Source organism: Typopeltis vanoorti, chromosome 9 (assembly GCF_054136105.1).
Source record: "Typopeltis vanoorti isolate ZY-2024b chromosome 9, IOZ_Tvanoo_1.0, whole genome shotgun sequence".
NCBI classification, from domain to species: domain Eukaryota; kingdom Metazoa; phylum Arthropoda; class Arachnida; order Uropygi; family Thelyphonidae; genus Typopeltis; species Typopeltis vanoorti.
The window spans coordinates 65,975,468-65,992,161 of NC_143557.1; the positions used below are offsets into that span (position 1 = coordinate 65,975,468).

The following is a 16,694-nucleotide window of genomic DNA, read 5'->3' on the forward strand; positions in this document are numbered from 1 at the left end:
TGACAAAATTTCATGCTGGCTGGGGCATCGTCCAGTTAAACAAGGCCCCGGTTGTTATTGCAGGGGACCAGGGCAAACAGCGAAAAGTCAGCTACTGGAACACATCTGAAAACACAACTCAACATCACCAGAGTTAAAGATCGGTACTATCAACATAACAAGCCTGAATGGCAAAGAAATTGACCTAGCTGAGGAATTAGATAAGTACCAGATCGACATAATAGGGGTGACTGAAACAAAAAAGACAAAAACTGGTGAGATCTTTTTGAGCAATAAATACAAAATGTTATATTCAGGCAATGACAATCAAGGAAAAGAAGGAGTAGCCATAATATTCAACACAAAATACGAAGCTAATCTTCTTGAATTGCAGGCAATCTCAAGTAGAGTAATGTGGGCAAATATGAGAATGGGGAACTGGACGATGAGACTTATTTGTGCCTATGGTCCTACAGAAGGTTCTACTAAGGTAGAAGTGGAGGAATTTTTTGAGGATTTAGAAAAAGCAACTGGCATAATGGGGTGTAAAGTCCAACTCTACCTCCCCGTGGTGCACCCTGGGGTGTTGGGAATCCTAATCACTATCGGACCTGGACCCAACATCACTAACAGAGCTCTGGCAAACACTTCAGAACTGTGGTCAGGAGAAGTGTATATGTGACCACAGCAAAGATGCCACTACAACAACAGAAACGGCCCCGAGTTCTGCGCAGTCCACACTCACCTTTCTACAGCGGCGGTAAGGCACCGAGTGTGGCCAGGGGGGGGGGGGGGTGCTAAGAATCTCGCAGATGAAAACAGGCTGCCTCTTAAATCTATGAAAATGGCAATCGGTACCCTCAATACTCGAACTTTGGCAAGAGGCTACAGAATAGATTTATTAATCAAAGAACTAACTAATGTCAACTTGGATATCCTGCTAGTGAATGAAACAAAAAGATTGAAAGAACTGACAGCAAGATGGTACAATGGCTCACAGATACTCCTCGGAGCATCCTCAAACAATGGCAAACAAGGCGGAGTGGGTTTCATTGTTAAATCTAAGCTCACCAAGTCGATCCTTTCTTGTAACATCATATCTGAAAGGATAGGTGTACTCGTAATTGGAATAGAAAACAATATAACAATAAAATTAATATCCTGCTATGCTCCAACATCTGTAGCTGATAATCAAGAAATAGAATTACATGAATCTTGAACAGGCATTAAATTATAAGTCAACATACACATTCGTTGGTGGTGACTTTAATGCCAAAATAGGATGTGGAAAAGATGAAAAGTTTATAAAAAAAGAGAACGACTCTCAACTCTCTAGAACTACTGAAAAAGAGAAAAGAACTGAAGAAATCTGAAGAACATTTTCTAGAATACAAAATTATCTGTAAATTACTAAGGAAAAGAATTCCAGAAGACTACAAAGCTTTCAGGATACAAAAATTAAGAGAAGCAGTGCAGGCAAAAACCAGCCTGAAAAAAATAGAGAAAGATTTAAATTTTAAGCAGTCACTTCCATCTGCTTTACAGGATCAAAATGGAGAAAAACATACTAGTAGAAAAAGGATAGAAGAAATTGTGCAGAATTTTTATAATGATCTCTATGCAACTAAGTGCCAAGTTTCAGAACCTATCATTCCAAAACCAAGCAATATACCAGATGTACTTCCAGAAGAAATAGAACATGCCCTTAAGAAAATGAGTCAAGGAAAAGCCTCAGGACTTGATCATATTAAGGCTGAAGAAATCCAACAAGGTGGACCAATTATTTTCAAAGCCTTGGCTGCCAGATTCACATGGTACTTCAAAGAAAGAAAGATTCCAGAGGAATGGAAAACCTCAAAAACCGTACTTCTATTCAAAAAAGGGAACAAGGACGACATAAAAAACTATCATCCAATCTGTCTACTCTCTTACATATATAAGATCATGAACAGAGTAATACTGAACAGAATCCAAAACACTCTAGAAGACAACTCCAGCAGAGAGCAGGCAGGATACAGAAGAGGCTTCTCCACAATAGATCATATCCAGGTCATTTCACAACTAACAGAAAAATGCAGAGAATACCGAATCCTTCTATGTTTCCTCTTTATTGATTTTAAAAAAGCATTTGATACCATAGAACACAATGCAGTCATCAGTGCCTTACTGGAAATAAATGTGGATCCTACTTATATCCACATGATAAAGGAAATTAACAAAAATCAGACCACACAAATAACCCTATTTGATCAACCTATAAATATAGATATAAAGAGAGGGGTCTGCCAAGGCGATGTAATCTCCCCAAATCTGTTTTACCAGCACTTTAGAATACATTCTGAAAAAAATAGACCTGAATGGAGGAATAAGCATAGGTGGTGAAAAGCTACAAATTCTTATGTTTGCCGATGATCTAGTGCTGATATCCCACAACCCAAAAGACCTAGAAGAAATGGGTGAAAAAGTATACACAAACAGCAGTAAGATAGGCTTAGAAATGAATCTAGAAAAAACAAAATGGATCAAAAACATCTACACAAGTGACAGTCACCTATGTATTGATAACATCCCTATAGAACATTGGTTCCCAAAGTGGCGGTAGTGGCCCCCAGTGGGTGCTGAAGCCTTCTAGGTAGGGGGGGGGGGCTATAGTGGGATCAGAAGCATTTGGGGGCGTTCAGGCGGTCTAGGGGTCGGTGTCTCTTTATAGAAGAAATTAATAATATATATTTAAAAATTATTTATTTTCATGATTTTGCGATTAGATAATCATTTAAAATTTAAATATTGCATTTTAATTCATCTTATGCCTGTCTTACGCGATCAATTTTTTTTATCAATTTTCTATTTCAATTATTTAATCATTTGAAAATTTACCATGTCAGATTGAAATAGATGTCAATGAGAAAATAGAGCATGTATATATGTTTGTATAATAGGTTATGTTTACAGTAGCAAATATATTCGTTATATTTCGTTTCAAAATATATAAAACCACTTTTCTAATTGATTCGTACAAAAATAAACCCAATTTTATTTAATTTATATAATGGGGGGGGGGGGCGTTACAAAATTTATGTCTTGCAAAGTGGGCGGTGGCCCAAAAAAGTTTGTGAACCTATGCTATAGAATAAGTTGACTCATACAAGTACTTAGGACAAACAATAAAAATGAATAACGATTTATATGAAGAACTAGCAAAAAGAAAGAAAGCTGCATGGCTATCATTCAACAGACTAAAAGAAACACTTACTGATCCACATCTTGACATTTCTCCGAAGGCAAAACTATTCATCATCATCATCAATTTCCTGATATGTACCCTCAATAGGTGTTCAGGCAAAACTATTTAATAATGATATTCTACCATCACTCACATATGGATCAGAAACATGGAACATGACAAGAAAAGTAGAAGAGACTCTCAGAATAACTCAGCATGCAATAGAATGCAGGATTTGTAACATCAGCAGAATGGAACATGTTAGAAACACGGAACTAAGAAAGAGATCAGGCATAAAAGATGTGGTAACTGCAGTATATGAAAGCAAGATGAGATGGGCAGGTCACATAGCCAGACTCAGCGATAACAGATGGACATATAGAATACTCAACTGGCAACCAAGAATAAAGAGAAAACCAGGAAGACCACCTACAAGATGGGAAGATCCACTAGTGAAATCTATGGGTATAACATGGAAGAGAGAGGCTCAAGATTGAGATCGTTGGAGGCATCTTTGTAACCTGCACTCATGGAGAAATCCTGAGTGAAACACGGGTCCATCAAGGTAAACTGACATAATGAAAAAGGAAAAGTTGGTTCTTGTTGGGGATCTAAATAGCAGAGTAGGAAGTGATTGTCAGACATACAAAAATATTTTGGGAAAATTTGGAGAAAAGAGCAAAGCTAATAATAATGGCAAATATCTGTTGCTTTTCTGCTCAGGACATGGACTGGTTATTACTAATACCATGTTCCAACATAAAAATGTGTACAAATTCACATGGAGAGAAGAGGCAAGGAATAAGAAAAGTCTCATTGACTATGTTATTGTTGATAGTGATGTTTTCTCCCTGGTGCAGAACACCAGAGTGTACAGAGGATTTGAAATTGGAAGTGATCACTATTTAGTCTTGAGCAGGATAAAATTGAATTTCATATTGAAAAGAATAACATGTAAGAAAGTTTTAAAGCGAATAAAAGTTGAGCAGCTCTCAGATGTGAACTGTAAACTAAAATACACAAAGATTATTGAAAAAAAAATGAAAGTGTTTGAGAACAGGAACCAAACCTTGGATATTCAGTGGCAAGCCTTGAAGAAAACCCTGATTGATTCAGCTAGAGAGGGATGTGGTGAAGTTGTCTGCAAGGATAGAAAAATTAGAACTCCATGGTGGACACAGGATGTTAAAGAGGCAGTGAAGGAAAAGAAGAAAGCATATCAAAAGTTCCTGGCAAATAAGTCAGCTTGTGCTCTTAGAGAATACAGAGACAAATGTAAGAAGGCTAAACACTGTGTAAAACTAGCTAAACAAAAGTCATGGGAAGACTTTGGCAAGAATATAGAAAATAAATATCAAGAAGGTGGTAGGATATTTTGGAGGTTGTTGAAGAAGCTCAGAAATGGAGGGAAGAGTGCTGTAAAAGGAATTAGAGATGATAAAGGTGACATGAAAATGGGAGAAAAAGATGTCCTTGAAGTATGGAGTAATTACTTTGAAAAACTGCTAAATGAAACAAGCAGTGATGACAGCACAGTGGTAAAAAACACTGACCAGGAATACATATCCATACTTGAAATAGAAAAAGCCATCAAAGGCTTGAAATGTGGAAATTTAGCAGGAGTAGATGATATTTGACTAGAAATGCTGAAGTATAGTGGGATAAAAGTCTTACAGTGACTGCACTGCATAGTTCAGAATGACTGGACAGAGGGACGAATTCCCGATGATTGGAGTAGAGCTCTCATAGTACCCATATATAAAAAGGGAAATAAAACTGAATGTGAGAATTACAGAGGTATTTCCCCACTGAGTGTTCCTAGTAAGATATATGCAAGTATGCTTGCATATATCTTACAGTTGAGAATAATTGTGGAAGAAAAGCTTGAAGAACAAGCTAGATTCAGGTCAAATAGAGGCTGTCAGGATCAGATCTTCACTTTACGACAAATAGTGGAGAAATTATCGGAATATAACAAAGATCTGTATTTAAGTTTTTTCGATTTGGAAAAGGCATATGACAAGGTACCAAGAGAGTAGCTATTCAATACACTACAGTTTTATGGTGTTAATGGGGCATTATATCAAGCAATACTTAAGTCTTTATTTGAGTTGTAAGTGAGCAGTTAGAATTGAAGGAAGTACAGGAAGATGGTTTAATGTTAAATCTGGTGTGAGACAAGGATGTATATTATCCCCTCTGTTATTCGTTATATATATGAATCACATTATGAAGGAAAGTGGTATTAAACATGATATCAAAATTGGAGATGTTAGTGTCAGCTCTTTGCTTTATGCAGACGATGTTTTAAAAAAATACAAGGTGGAATACTAACAGTAGATCATTAAAAAAAGAACAAGCCACATGAAGTATTAAAGGGAATATTATTAAGCAGAGACATGATTGAAATAAATATATTAATTAATAATATTAAATAACATAAAATTAATATGAATTAATGAGTTATCCTGATTAGACCTTCCCAGATTTTTGATACCGATATACAGTCATTCCGATTCAGGTTAGGACAATGGAGTAATGCTTCTTTGAATAAACGAAATAAATAAATAGTGATATAACATCACACGGCTTGTTCTGTTTTTAATGATCTATTGTTAGTATTCCACTTTGTATTTTTTTTAAAACTGTTCTTGTAGTGCCACTGAAGATGGCCTGCAATTTTCAGACGGAAATATTTGGCTAATTAAATATCTTTCTTGTGTTTACAGGCTTATATTATTCAGTTTTAACTTATGGATCTGAGAGCTGGGTCAGAAGTAAAACACTTGACCAAAGACTAGAGACAGCAGATATGAGAGTCCTGAGAAAGATTAGAGGCGTGAACAGATGGCATCAATGGCAATATCATATTAAAAACGAGGATATTAGGAAACAACTTGAAGTTGTCAGTATCCAGGAATGCGTTAACAGAGCTAATCTCAGGTGGTATGATCACTTAAACAGAATGGGAGAGGAAAGATTAGCAAAACAAGTGTTCTCTGCCAGGTTGGCAGCAAAACGACCCAGAAGAAGACCATGATATAGATGGATTGATACGGTACAAAGTGTCTTAGATGATAGAAATATAAGATCTGATAATGTTGGAGTCTTGACAAGTAACAGACTGATTTGGAGGAAAATTGTAGATAGAAGTTACTAATGATGTAAATTTTTCGTGTAGTACTATCATATCCTGTATACCTTTTGAGGGTACATGGCAGGAATTTGATGATGATGTTATTGAAAAAGCTTAGAAATGCAGACAAGAATACTGTAAAAGGAATCAAATGACAACGGTGATATGAAAACTGAAGATAAGAGTATTCTAGATGTCTGGAGTAATTACTTTGAAAGACTATTAAATGAAACAAGTAGTGCCAGAACTGTAGTAGAAAGTTTTCAAGAGAAATGCAGAGGAGTACATATTAATACTTGAGGTAAAAAAAAACATCCAAAAAAAAGCAATGTTGTAAGGCAGCTGAAGTAGATGATATTTGATCAGAAATGCTGGTTAAATAATGTGAGAATTATATAGAAATTTCTGTATAAGTGCTATAGGTAAGATTTACGCAAGCATATTTGAAAAGAGGGTAAAAAAATTGTGGAAGAGAAACTTGACGAACTGGATTCAGGCCAAATAGAGATTATCATAATCAGATTTTCACTTTATGACAAATAGTTGAGAAATCATGGGAATATGACAAGCATTTGTAGTTAAGTTTTGTAGACTGGAAAAGACGTATGACAAGATGCCAAGGAAAAAGCATTTCAAAAAGCTATAGATATGTCGATGGAAACATCATACAGAACAATACATAGTCTATATTCAAGTTGTAAGTCAGCAGTTAGAATTGAAGAGAATACAGGAAGATGGTTTGATGTAAAATCAGGTGTAAGACAATGCCCATTATCCCCACTCTTAATCATCATCTATATGATAATAAGAAACTGCATTAAACCTGATATTAGAAGTGATGATATCAGACTTAGCTCTTTGCTTTATGCAGATGATGTACTCCTAAACACATCCAGTCTAAGCCTCCCAGATTCTCTAGCTAAATTAAATAACAGCAGTAACAAATTTGGCATGGAAATTAGCAATAAAAAGATCAAGACTATGAAAATAGGCAGGATCATAGAAAACTTCAGCTTCATTCTGAATTGAGCCTATAGAGCAAGTAAAATATTTCATCTATTTAGACACAGTTTTTAGTGAAGAGGGCAAGTTAAATCTAGAAATAGACAACAGAATAAGCAAAGCTGGCATGGTTGGGAGCCAGTTGAATAAACTTATATGGAATAAGAGGGAGAAAACTAGCCAAAATACTAAACTAGTAGTATACAAGACAGTGTTCAAACCAGTTTTAAATAATGGGTCTGAGCTGGAGTAGAAATAAAGTTTGATTAAACATGTGAGACCACAGATATGAGAGTTCTTAGAAAAATTAGGACCCTGAATGGATGACATTGGCAGTATCATATTAAAAATGAAGACTAGGAAGTAACTTGACATTATTTGCTTTCAAGGATATGTGAGAAGGGCTAATCTAAAGTGGTATTGCTACTTAAATAGAATGGGAGAGGAAAGGTTAACAAAACAGGTATTTGATGACAAGAAAATCAATCCACCTTGACCTTGCTCTTCCCAGAGGAAGAGCAAGGTCAAGGTGGATTGATTCAGTCAGAAGTTCCTTAGAAGAACAAAATGTTAGATATGACAATATTGGAGCACTGGCAAGTAATAGACTAATTTGGAACAAAATTGTAGATGGGAGATTATTAATAATGTAAATTTAATCATGTAGTGATGTCATAGCAGCCTGAACCCCCCCCCCCTTTAGGATACATATCAGGAAATTGATGATGATAATAGAGTAGCATGGCAGTTCAACTTTTGACTCACTGAAAGGATGTCCTGTAGCTGTTGCTTATGTTCCTGTATTTTGAAGAAAGGAGGGCATAATATTAGGATGCTAGTTCTGTTGAACAGTATCCATAGAAGTATCTAGAGAAGAAATATCTGTAGATAGAACAGGCACAATGCATTTGTAACTTCCTGTTCCTTCATATTTGTTTGATAAGGATGAATACTGATTTCCGTTAGTATAATTGATGAGATATGCAATCAATTTCTTTTCTTTTCTAGTCCATTGTTGGGTTCATCGTCAGCTCATATGCCGAAATGCTCAGGTTGATCCAGTAGAAGAATTAGCATTCACCCTAAAAAAAATAGAAGTAAATTTTTCAAACTATTCTGCTTGGCATTATCGTAGCAAATTGCTTCCTCTTATACATCCTGACAGCCAAGGAAAAGAATTAGTGGAAGAAGAGATTCTGCATCAAGGTAAATTGCAGTATTTTCAAAGTACTCTATATCTTATTATTTTTAGTGAACATTGAGTGCAGGAGTAATTGCATTATTTACTGTTCATGAAATTCATATGTATTCTATTCTGCTGAATGTTCTTCCTTAAAAAGGTCCAGTCTTAGTCTCATAAATGGTTTTATTTCAGCAGTTATGTGTCTGTTATTTTCTGTATATTTTGAAAGTGTAATGTAACAGAGATCTCTTATTTTCGTATAATGCAATTGAAATTATGTACAATAAGTAATGTTATATTGAAAAAAAGAAAAAATAGATAAGAGAAAAAATAGAACAATCAGTAATTAGAAAATTTGGATGACAAATTTCTTACAGAATGGTATGCAACACATATACCATACTTCTGCAACATGTAACAATAGACTGATATATTTCATTATCAGAAAATGTTCTTTTATGTATTTTTTATATAAAAGTCATAAAAATTAAATGAATGGTTTATCAGTAAGTGAATATTCATGTAGGTGTTCATTTTAAAATGCTACACAGACTATGCTTCAGAGGAAGTCTTATTTTGTTTGATTAAAAGACTTGGAACAAAAAACAACTTTGTTTACTTGATTTAATGTTAAGGTAAGCCATTTACTAGATATTAATGGTATGATTTTCTGTCAGTGCAGATATCCTGTTGACTATTAAAACCTTATACATACGTGATTGAAGGTCTATTTTAAAATGAACACTGTGTGAAATTTTAAAATAAATTTTGTGGAGAATTCAGAACTGATTAATTCGAAGTTGTAATTGGTTTTGTAGATAATAAGAGAATAGGAAAGGAATGAATAAGTTCTGTTGTAGGCCCAAATGGATGTGGCATAAGAAATGAGGTGATAGATTCATTAAGTTTTGTTTAAAACATAAACTGATAATCACAAACACTTTTTATGAACAAAATGAAAAGGCAAGGTATATTCCCTGATGGTACACATAATAGATAACTCTCATTGTATGTGCTTTTGTTATCTGCGTTTTTGAATAAGTGTGGTTTCATTTCTGTACATAAGGACTATTGCTTTTTCCTATCCAAGGTTGTCGAAGCTTCTGTGCATGTGCCTGCCTTGTTTTCTATCTCTGTCTGCTGCTAAGTGTCCATTTTGTGTCTATATTGCCTTGGTGGTCCAAATAGTATTGTCTTTATCTAAATAACTTCTTGCCCTTTTGAGTGAGATGTCTAGCAAGAGATAAACAAAGGAAACTAAGAATGAAAAGAAGAAGAATGTGATTTAAAGGCCAAATGAAGAAAAGGCATAGGAAATCCCATTATTTAGAGTTGAAATTGAAAGTTTTGAATTGGTTTGATAGAGGTAAACATATCATTGAACATTCAAAGGGCCATGGGAGTGAATGATTCTACAATGAGAACCATTTGTGCTAACGCTGATACAATTTGTAAGAGCACTTAATCCATGGATCTCACTGTGACCAGAGTAACGAAATGTCAATCTCATGCAATTGAGAAAGTGGAAAGGATCCTGGCATGTATATACTGTAGATTGAGCATCAGAACATGCCTTTTTCTAGCTGTCATATGAGAAAAGGTGAAAAATTTGTATGAAGATCTGACAAAAAATGAAAAGCAGTCAACACCTTTTACTGCAAGTTTGACCACTATAAGAGTTGCTATGTGTTCCACAAACTCAACATGACTGGCAAGGCTGCAGCTGCAGATAACATTGCTACTGAAGAATTTTGTGATCTCTTCAAAGCAAAGATAGCAGAAGGAGGTTCACACTGAAGCAGGTGTTTAATTTAGATGAAACTGGCCTGTTTTGGAAGTGGTTGCCCAGTTGTACCCCCATGCCAGCCTGGCTAGCCGAGTGGTCAGCATATCTGCTCTCCAGCCACAAGGCTGTGGGTTCGAATCCCGCCAATGGGCATGGATGTTTGTGGAAATACTAGTGGTGGTGGTCGTCGGTAGATGGCGTTGGTGTAGTGCAGTCAGTTGGTGGATTGTGTGGTGGAGACAGAGTTGTAGAGTAGGTGCTCTCCCTCGATGATTCTTTGGACTCCCTGGAGGTGTCAAATAATAATAATAATAATAATATCCATTGGCAAAAACGCAGCACCCGGGTTTAAGCTACCAAAGACCTCTGCATGTTGCTTTTGGGAAGCAATGCTTCCAGGGACTACAGAATAGACCTGTTGTGGTGTATCACTCAAAAAACCCCATGGTTACTGAAGAGATTTATAAAGGCAAGATTGCCTGCTGTTTGAAGAGTGAACAAGAAGGGCTGGATAACAGCACAAATTTTCCATGAATGTTTTGTGAGAGAGTTGCACTAAGAATGAAAAGCCTAAAAATGAGAGGATTCCCTCAAAATCCTTTTTATTCTGGATAATGCTCCTGGTCACCCACAAAATGTTCTTATTTTTAGTGAAAATATAAGTGTTATTGCAACTTTCAGAGTCTATTATCTCTAACAAACCTTCTCCAGGCTTATCAAGGAATGTGATGCATATGTGATAAACTTAGCATTAAGGAATTCTGGCTGAAATTAACATCAAGATGGCAGTTGATATCAGTCCAGGGTGTAGAAGGAACTGTTGTGTCGTATATCTCTGATATTGATATATCGAGGCAATATAATTAACTTTATCCTTTCCTACTTCAGCTGCTATATCAAATTCTATCGCACGTACCTCTTTGTTAAGTCGGTTGCGTCATTGTTATGTGATCTTCACTAATTTTAGTCTTATCATTATGTCTTGCTTCTTTTATACATTTTCTTACGTAATTTAACCTTTTAAAGGCCACCAGAGATTACCTGTTCCCTGAATTCTATGAGTTATCCCGGTTACTCAGGCAAAATTTATTTTTTATCTGCGCCAGCCTGGGTCTTAAAGTTACAGATAAACTTAACCTTTAGGATAAACATAGATTATCAGGTGCCACTAATAATGTTAACTGAATTCTTAGAAGTCTTGGGTTCTCTGGCTTATTTTATTTGCAGTCGCCCTACTACTTTCAATTGGGGTATTTCCACGTGCATGCACGCACGATCACAGGTTCGAAGTTTTATGAAGGGTCAGTCATCATGATCAGAAACACATGTAAGTAAGGAACCAAAATATTTATTAAACTCATTATATAATGCCATACAAGTTAAAGTAGTTATCAATTCTAATTTAATCTTCTACCTTTCTCTCACCCTCTCACTCTTAAAACAATTATGCATTGACTTCAAAATGTTAGCAAATTCAATAACTCAACATATAATACATTCTTAATTACAGCGCTATTGGACATTAAGGCATTTTAGCGCATTTATAATCTCTCTCAGATTAATTACGACAGAATCTCTATCTAACTGAAAGTTCTTAAAGTTCATTTTAAAAGCATAGTCATTTACATAAATCTTAGTTCTTCACTCTTTCTTCCATTTACAAATTTTAAGATGCATTCTTTTAACACTGTTAGTCAATTCTCAAAAGGGGCTAGAACAAGTGAAGTACTTATCTATTCTTTATTGGTTTTCTTCCATCCTTCTTTGTTTCGATTCTGGTTGTCTTGATCTTATCGCCACGTGGGTTACACATGCTCACCTGAGTTGGGCGCTATCTCTCTGCTAAGGTTTTACATAGATTGCCCTCTCATTGACAGCCTACGGTTGATCTTGCCGAAATCTGCTGCGGTGTCATGCCGGATCCTTTCGTAAGTCAGCCCTCAAAATGAGAGCTGAGCTGCGATGAACTCTTGGAGCACACGAAGAGAAATGCAGGAACAAGAAAAAACGGGGGGGGGGGGGGATTTACTTCCGTGTCGCGGGTTTTATACGCTCCCCTAGAGCGCCACCTTTCCGAGTTTGAATTTCTCTTATCGTCTCACCCATTGGTCTCAGGCTGGGTGACTTCACCGATCAACATACGGAACTTCTTGTTTCCAGGAACATATGTGTCATGATGTCTTCTCAGATGTGATGCCCACGGGTGCTTACACTGCTCTTATAGTATTAGGGCGATCTTTGCCCTATGTTGCTGAATAATACGCATTCTTTCATTTATAATATTTCCCTAATGATTTCTCTCATATCTTCCCCTTTTGCTGACTTACATTCACGCTAGACATATAGATACATTAATTTAAATTCACATAATTTACAGTTTATCATACAAGATGTTGTTACAAAAAAAAAACATAGTTACATTGCACTAAAAGATAAGTATGCATATATATTTTTTGTTAATTGTTAGATTCTGGAATGGTGACGTCATGTAAAATTTGAAGTCGCCTATTTCAGATCTAACAGAACTCTATCCTAAGTAGAAGTTTCATGTTGGAGGACGATATTACGAATGCAAAGAAAACCTTTGTCAAGATGGCTCATCAGATTGGATTTGAGGAGATCAGTGAAGAAAATGTGGAGGAGTTGCTTGAATCACACCAGGAGGACCTGAGCAATGGACAGTGGAAAAGCACATTGTTAAGCAATCTGAGTCGAGTCCTGTGGAGGTTGAGTCTGTAAAAACTCTCACAGTGAAGGTTATTCTTCAAGCTTTTAAGTTGAGAGACATTTCCATGGCTCTCTTCAAAGAAAATGACTTGGAACACAAAGGGGGGGGGTTCTCTTAAGTTCCATTGAGAGATTCTTGAAAAAGTAGCCTTCAACCTCCTATGAACCTTCAACTTCAGTATGCCAGCTAAAGAAATGTAATTAAGATGTGGTTACTTTGTTCCATATTAATCTTGAAAATCTTCTTCCTCTGCACTTTTTTCTTGCTTCCATTGCAGGGTCCACGTGTCACATAGATACGATTTTGTTAATACAACCCTCAGCCAGTCTGTCGCCAAGCCTGCTGCTGAGGGGGGGGGTGTATTTTTGACTGTAGCAGCGTGTCTTCATGGGGCTGGTTTGCCTGTTTGCAGGATGAAAAACTCCAGATAAACTGGGGGAGGGGAACCCTGCTCTCCACGCCCAAGACCGGCTAACTTGGCTATGGCTGAGAAAGATCCTTAAGCACCTTACGTCGTTGATGGGAATCAAACCTAGGACACTCCTTCCCCAGGCACATGGTTGCAAAGTGCATAGCCACTAGACTAACCGTGCTTTTGAAAATAGAGAATTTTAATAGTTTATTTGTTTTATACATACGGAATGTTTTATTTATTTCTCTTACCTTAATATGTATGAAAAATAGGTGTATTCAATTCAGTCTTGAAAGATTGGAATTTCGCTCATCTGGGAACACAGCCTGTATTATCTCTGGTTATAAGTTCATGTTTTACATGTTTTAGATATGTGATTGAGTTCTCGAGAATATATGATATATTCTCGAGAACTCAATCCTGATGTATAATGAGGGTCAATGATGCACTAATCAAATAGACTTGTGAGAATTACAATAAATGCAAAGTTAAAAAAGATAACTTAAACAGATTCAGAGCATTCAGATGGGATATGCTAAATTAAATAACAGTAACGCTAAGACTATTTCAAAATGAGATAGTACAGTATATTGAAAAGAAAGAAGAACTCAAAAAATGGATAAATATAAAAAAGTAACATTGGTTGTAGAAAAAAAATGTATTGGAAAAACAAAGCAAATTTAAAAAGCCATGGATGACAGAAGAGATACTAGAACCAATAGTTAAAATAAATGTCATCATCATCATCAAATTCCTGCCATGTACCCTCAAGGGGTGTACAGGATATGACAGTACTACATGAAAAAATTACATCATTACTAACTTCCTATCTACAATTTTCCTCCAAATCAGTCTGTTACTTGTCAAGACTCCAACATTATCAGATCTTATATTTCTATCGTCTAAGGCACTTTGTACCGTATCAATCCACTTATATCTTGGTCTTCCTCTAGGTCGTTTTCCTGCCAACCTGGCAGAGAACACTTGTTTTGCTAATCTTTCCTCTCCCATTCTATTTAAGTGACCATACCATCTGAGATTAGCTCTGCTAACGCATTCCTGGATGCTGACAATGTCAAGTTCTTTCCTAATATCCTCATTTTTAATATGATATTGCCATTGATGCCATCTGTTCACGCCTCTAATCTTTCTCAGGACTCTCATATCTGCGGTCTCTAGTCTTTGGTCAAGTGTTTTACTTCTGACCCAGCTCTCAGATCCATAAGTTAAAATTGGTTTGAACACAGTCTTGTATACAGCTAATTTAGTGTTCCGACTAATTTCTTTCTTATTCCATATGAATTTATTCAATTGACTTCCCACCATACCAGCTTTGCTGATTCTGTTGTCTATTTCTATATTTAGTTTACCATCTTCAGTAAAAACTGAAGATGGTAAAATACTGAAGATGGTAAAATAAATGTAGTGAATAAAAAAATAATAATAAAAAAAGATGGATCAGTAATAATGGCCTAGAAGTACAGAAGTTAAATAAAGAAAATAAAGTTTGTTGTTACATTCAAAAATAAAATATTTTAATAAAAAGAAAATAACAATTCAACAGTTAAAAAAATAATAAGAAGAATGTTGTTATAAATGCAGAAGACAAGATACAAAGATGGAATGAGTATCTAACAGAATTGTATAATGATCATTGGCCATGCAAACCTACGATATGTTAACTCTAATATTTAGGTATACTTAAAGAAGAAATAGTAAAGCAATAAAATAACAGGATGTGATGGAATATCAGCTGAGTTAGTAAAAGAGATAGGGGAAAAAGAAGCAGATTATTTAATAGAAATAATGCAGGCATACTGCCCGAAGACTTCATAAAATCTCTTTGCATTCCAATACCAAAAAAAAATAATCCTTCTGAATATAAGGATTTCAGAACAAGGATTAGTATCATATTCCATGCTAGAAAAATAGTATTGAAAATAATAAAAAATATAATGTTTTCTAGAATTTAATGGCATATAAGTGAACAATAAAAATGATTCATGTTAGGAAAAAAGTACAATTAATTCAATTTTTGAATTGAAAACAATTATTGAAAGATCATTAGAAATAAATAATAGCATATAATCATGCTGCATAGACTTTCAAAAAGCATTTGCCACAGCAAGTCATGAAAAGCTAATAGAAATATTAAGACATTCAAATTGACTTCAGAATAATAATAGAATTATACTGAAAAAGAATATGAAGAAATTGAAGTGGAAATAAAAATATTAGAAAAGGTGATGAATGATATGGTGTTCATAGCTAAACCAAAAATAGAACTACAAAATATAGTTACAATACTAATCAAAAAGAGTCAGAATTATTGCTTAATATTAAATACAGTTAAAACCAAGTACAGTGGTGCCTCGTACTTTGAACGCTTCGAACATTCCAGAGTTCAAACGCTTGAGAACGCAAGAAATTTGATTCGCAGTTCAAACGCCATTTCTAAGTTCAAACTGTAGTCCAGGAACTCAGAGTCATATGGCATTAGACAGTTTCAGCATGCCATTGAGCATGCTTCTCCCCCACTAATTTCCCTCTCTCACTTCCCCGTGAATGCGCAGTGTGTGTTTGTGTCTGTCTCAGTCTACTGTGCATTGTCCCTTACTTTACACAGCCTAGTGATTGAGTGATACGTTTGTGTAGAGAATTTGTAACTGTTTTTGGCATTTTTTTTATTGCCCATGGCATCCAAGAATGTAGAAAGAACAAAACCTAAAAGAAAAGTTGTAGTATCGACAATTGAGATGAATAAATAAATTATCATGAAACATGAAAGCGGTACATGTTTGACGGATCTGGTGACGATGTTTAAATTGTCAAAGTCTACGATAAGTGGCATTCTTAAGAATAAGGAAGGCAATAATAGCAGTAAATGTGGCTAAAGGTGTGACAACATTGACCTCCAGGAGATCACAGGTTATTGAAGAGATGGAAAAACTCCTTTTAGTATGGATAAATGAGAAGCGATTACATGGCGATGTTATTACTGAGAGAATTATTTATGAGAAAGCCAAACATCTGCACAGTGAATTTAAGAAACGCACACCTGAGACCAGTACTGAAAATGGGGAGTTTAAAGGAAGTAGAGGCTGGTTTGATAAATTCAAAAAACGAACTGGGATCCATAGTGTTGTTATACACGGAGAGGCCGCGAGTGATGATGTAGAAGAAGCGGACAAATTTGTAAAAACCTTTAAGGAGTACATGGATAGTGAGGAATTTGTATCTCAACA

The 16,694-nt window shown here is 35.6% G+C and overlaps 1 protein-coding gene across 1 annotated transcript in view; it reads left to right on the forward strand.

Annotated features, from left to right (window-relative positions):
- Positions 1-16,694, forward strand: part of RabGGTa (Rab geranylgeranyltransferase subunit alpha) — a 268,975-nt gene that overhangs the window by 76,689 nt on the left and 175,592 nt on the right. The window contains exon 5 of the mRNA XM_090397695.1: positions 8,349-8,546. Within this exon, the coding sequence (XP_090253821.1) occupies positions 8,349-8,546 (198 nt within the window). The remainder of the gene's footprint in view (positions 1-8,348; positions 8,547-16,694) is intronic.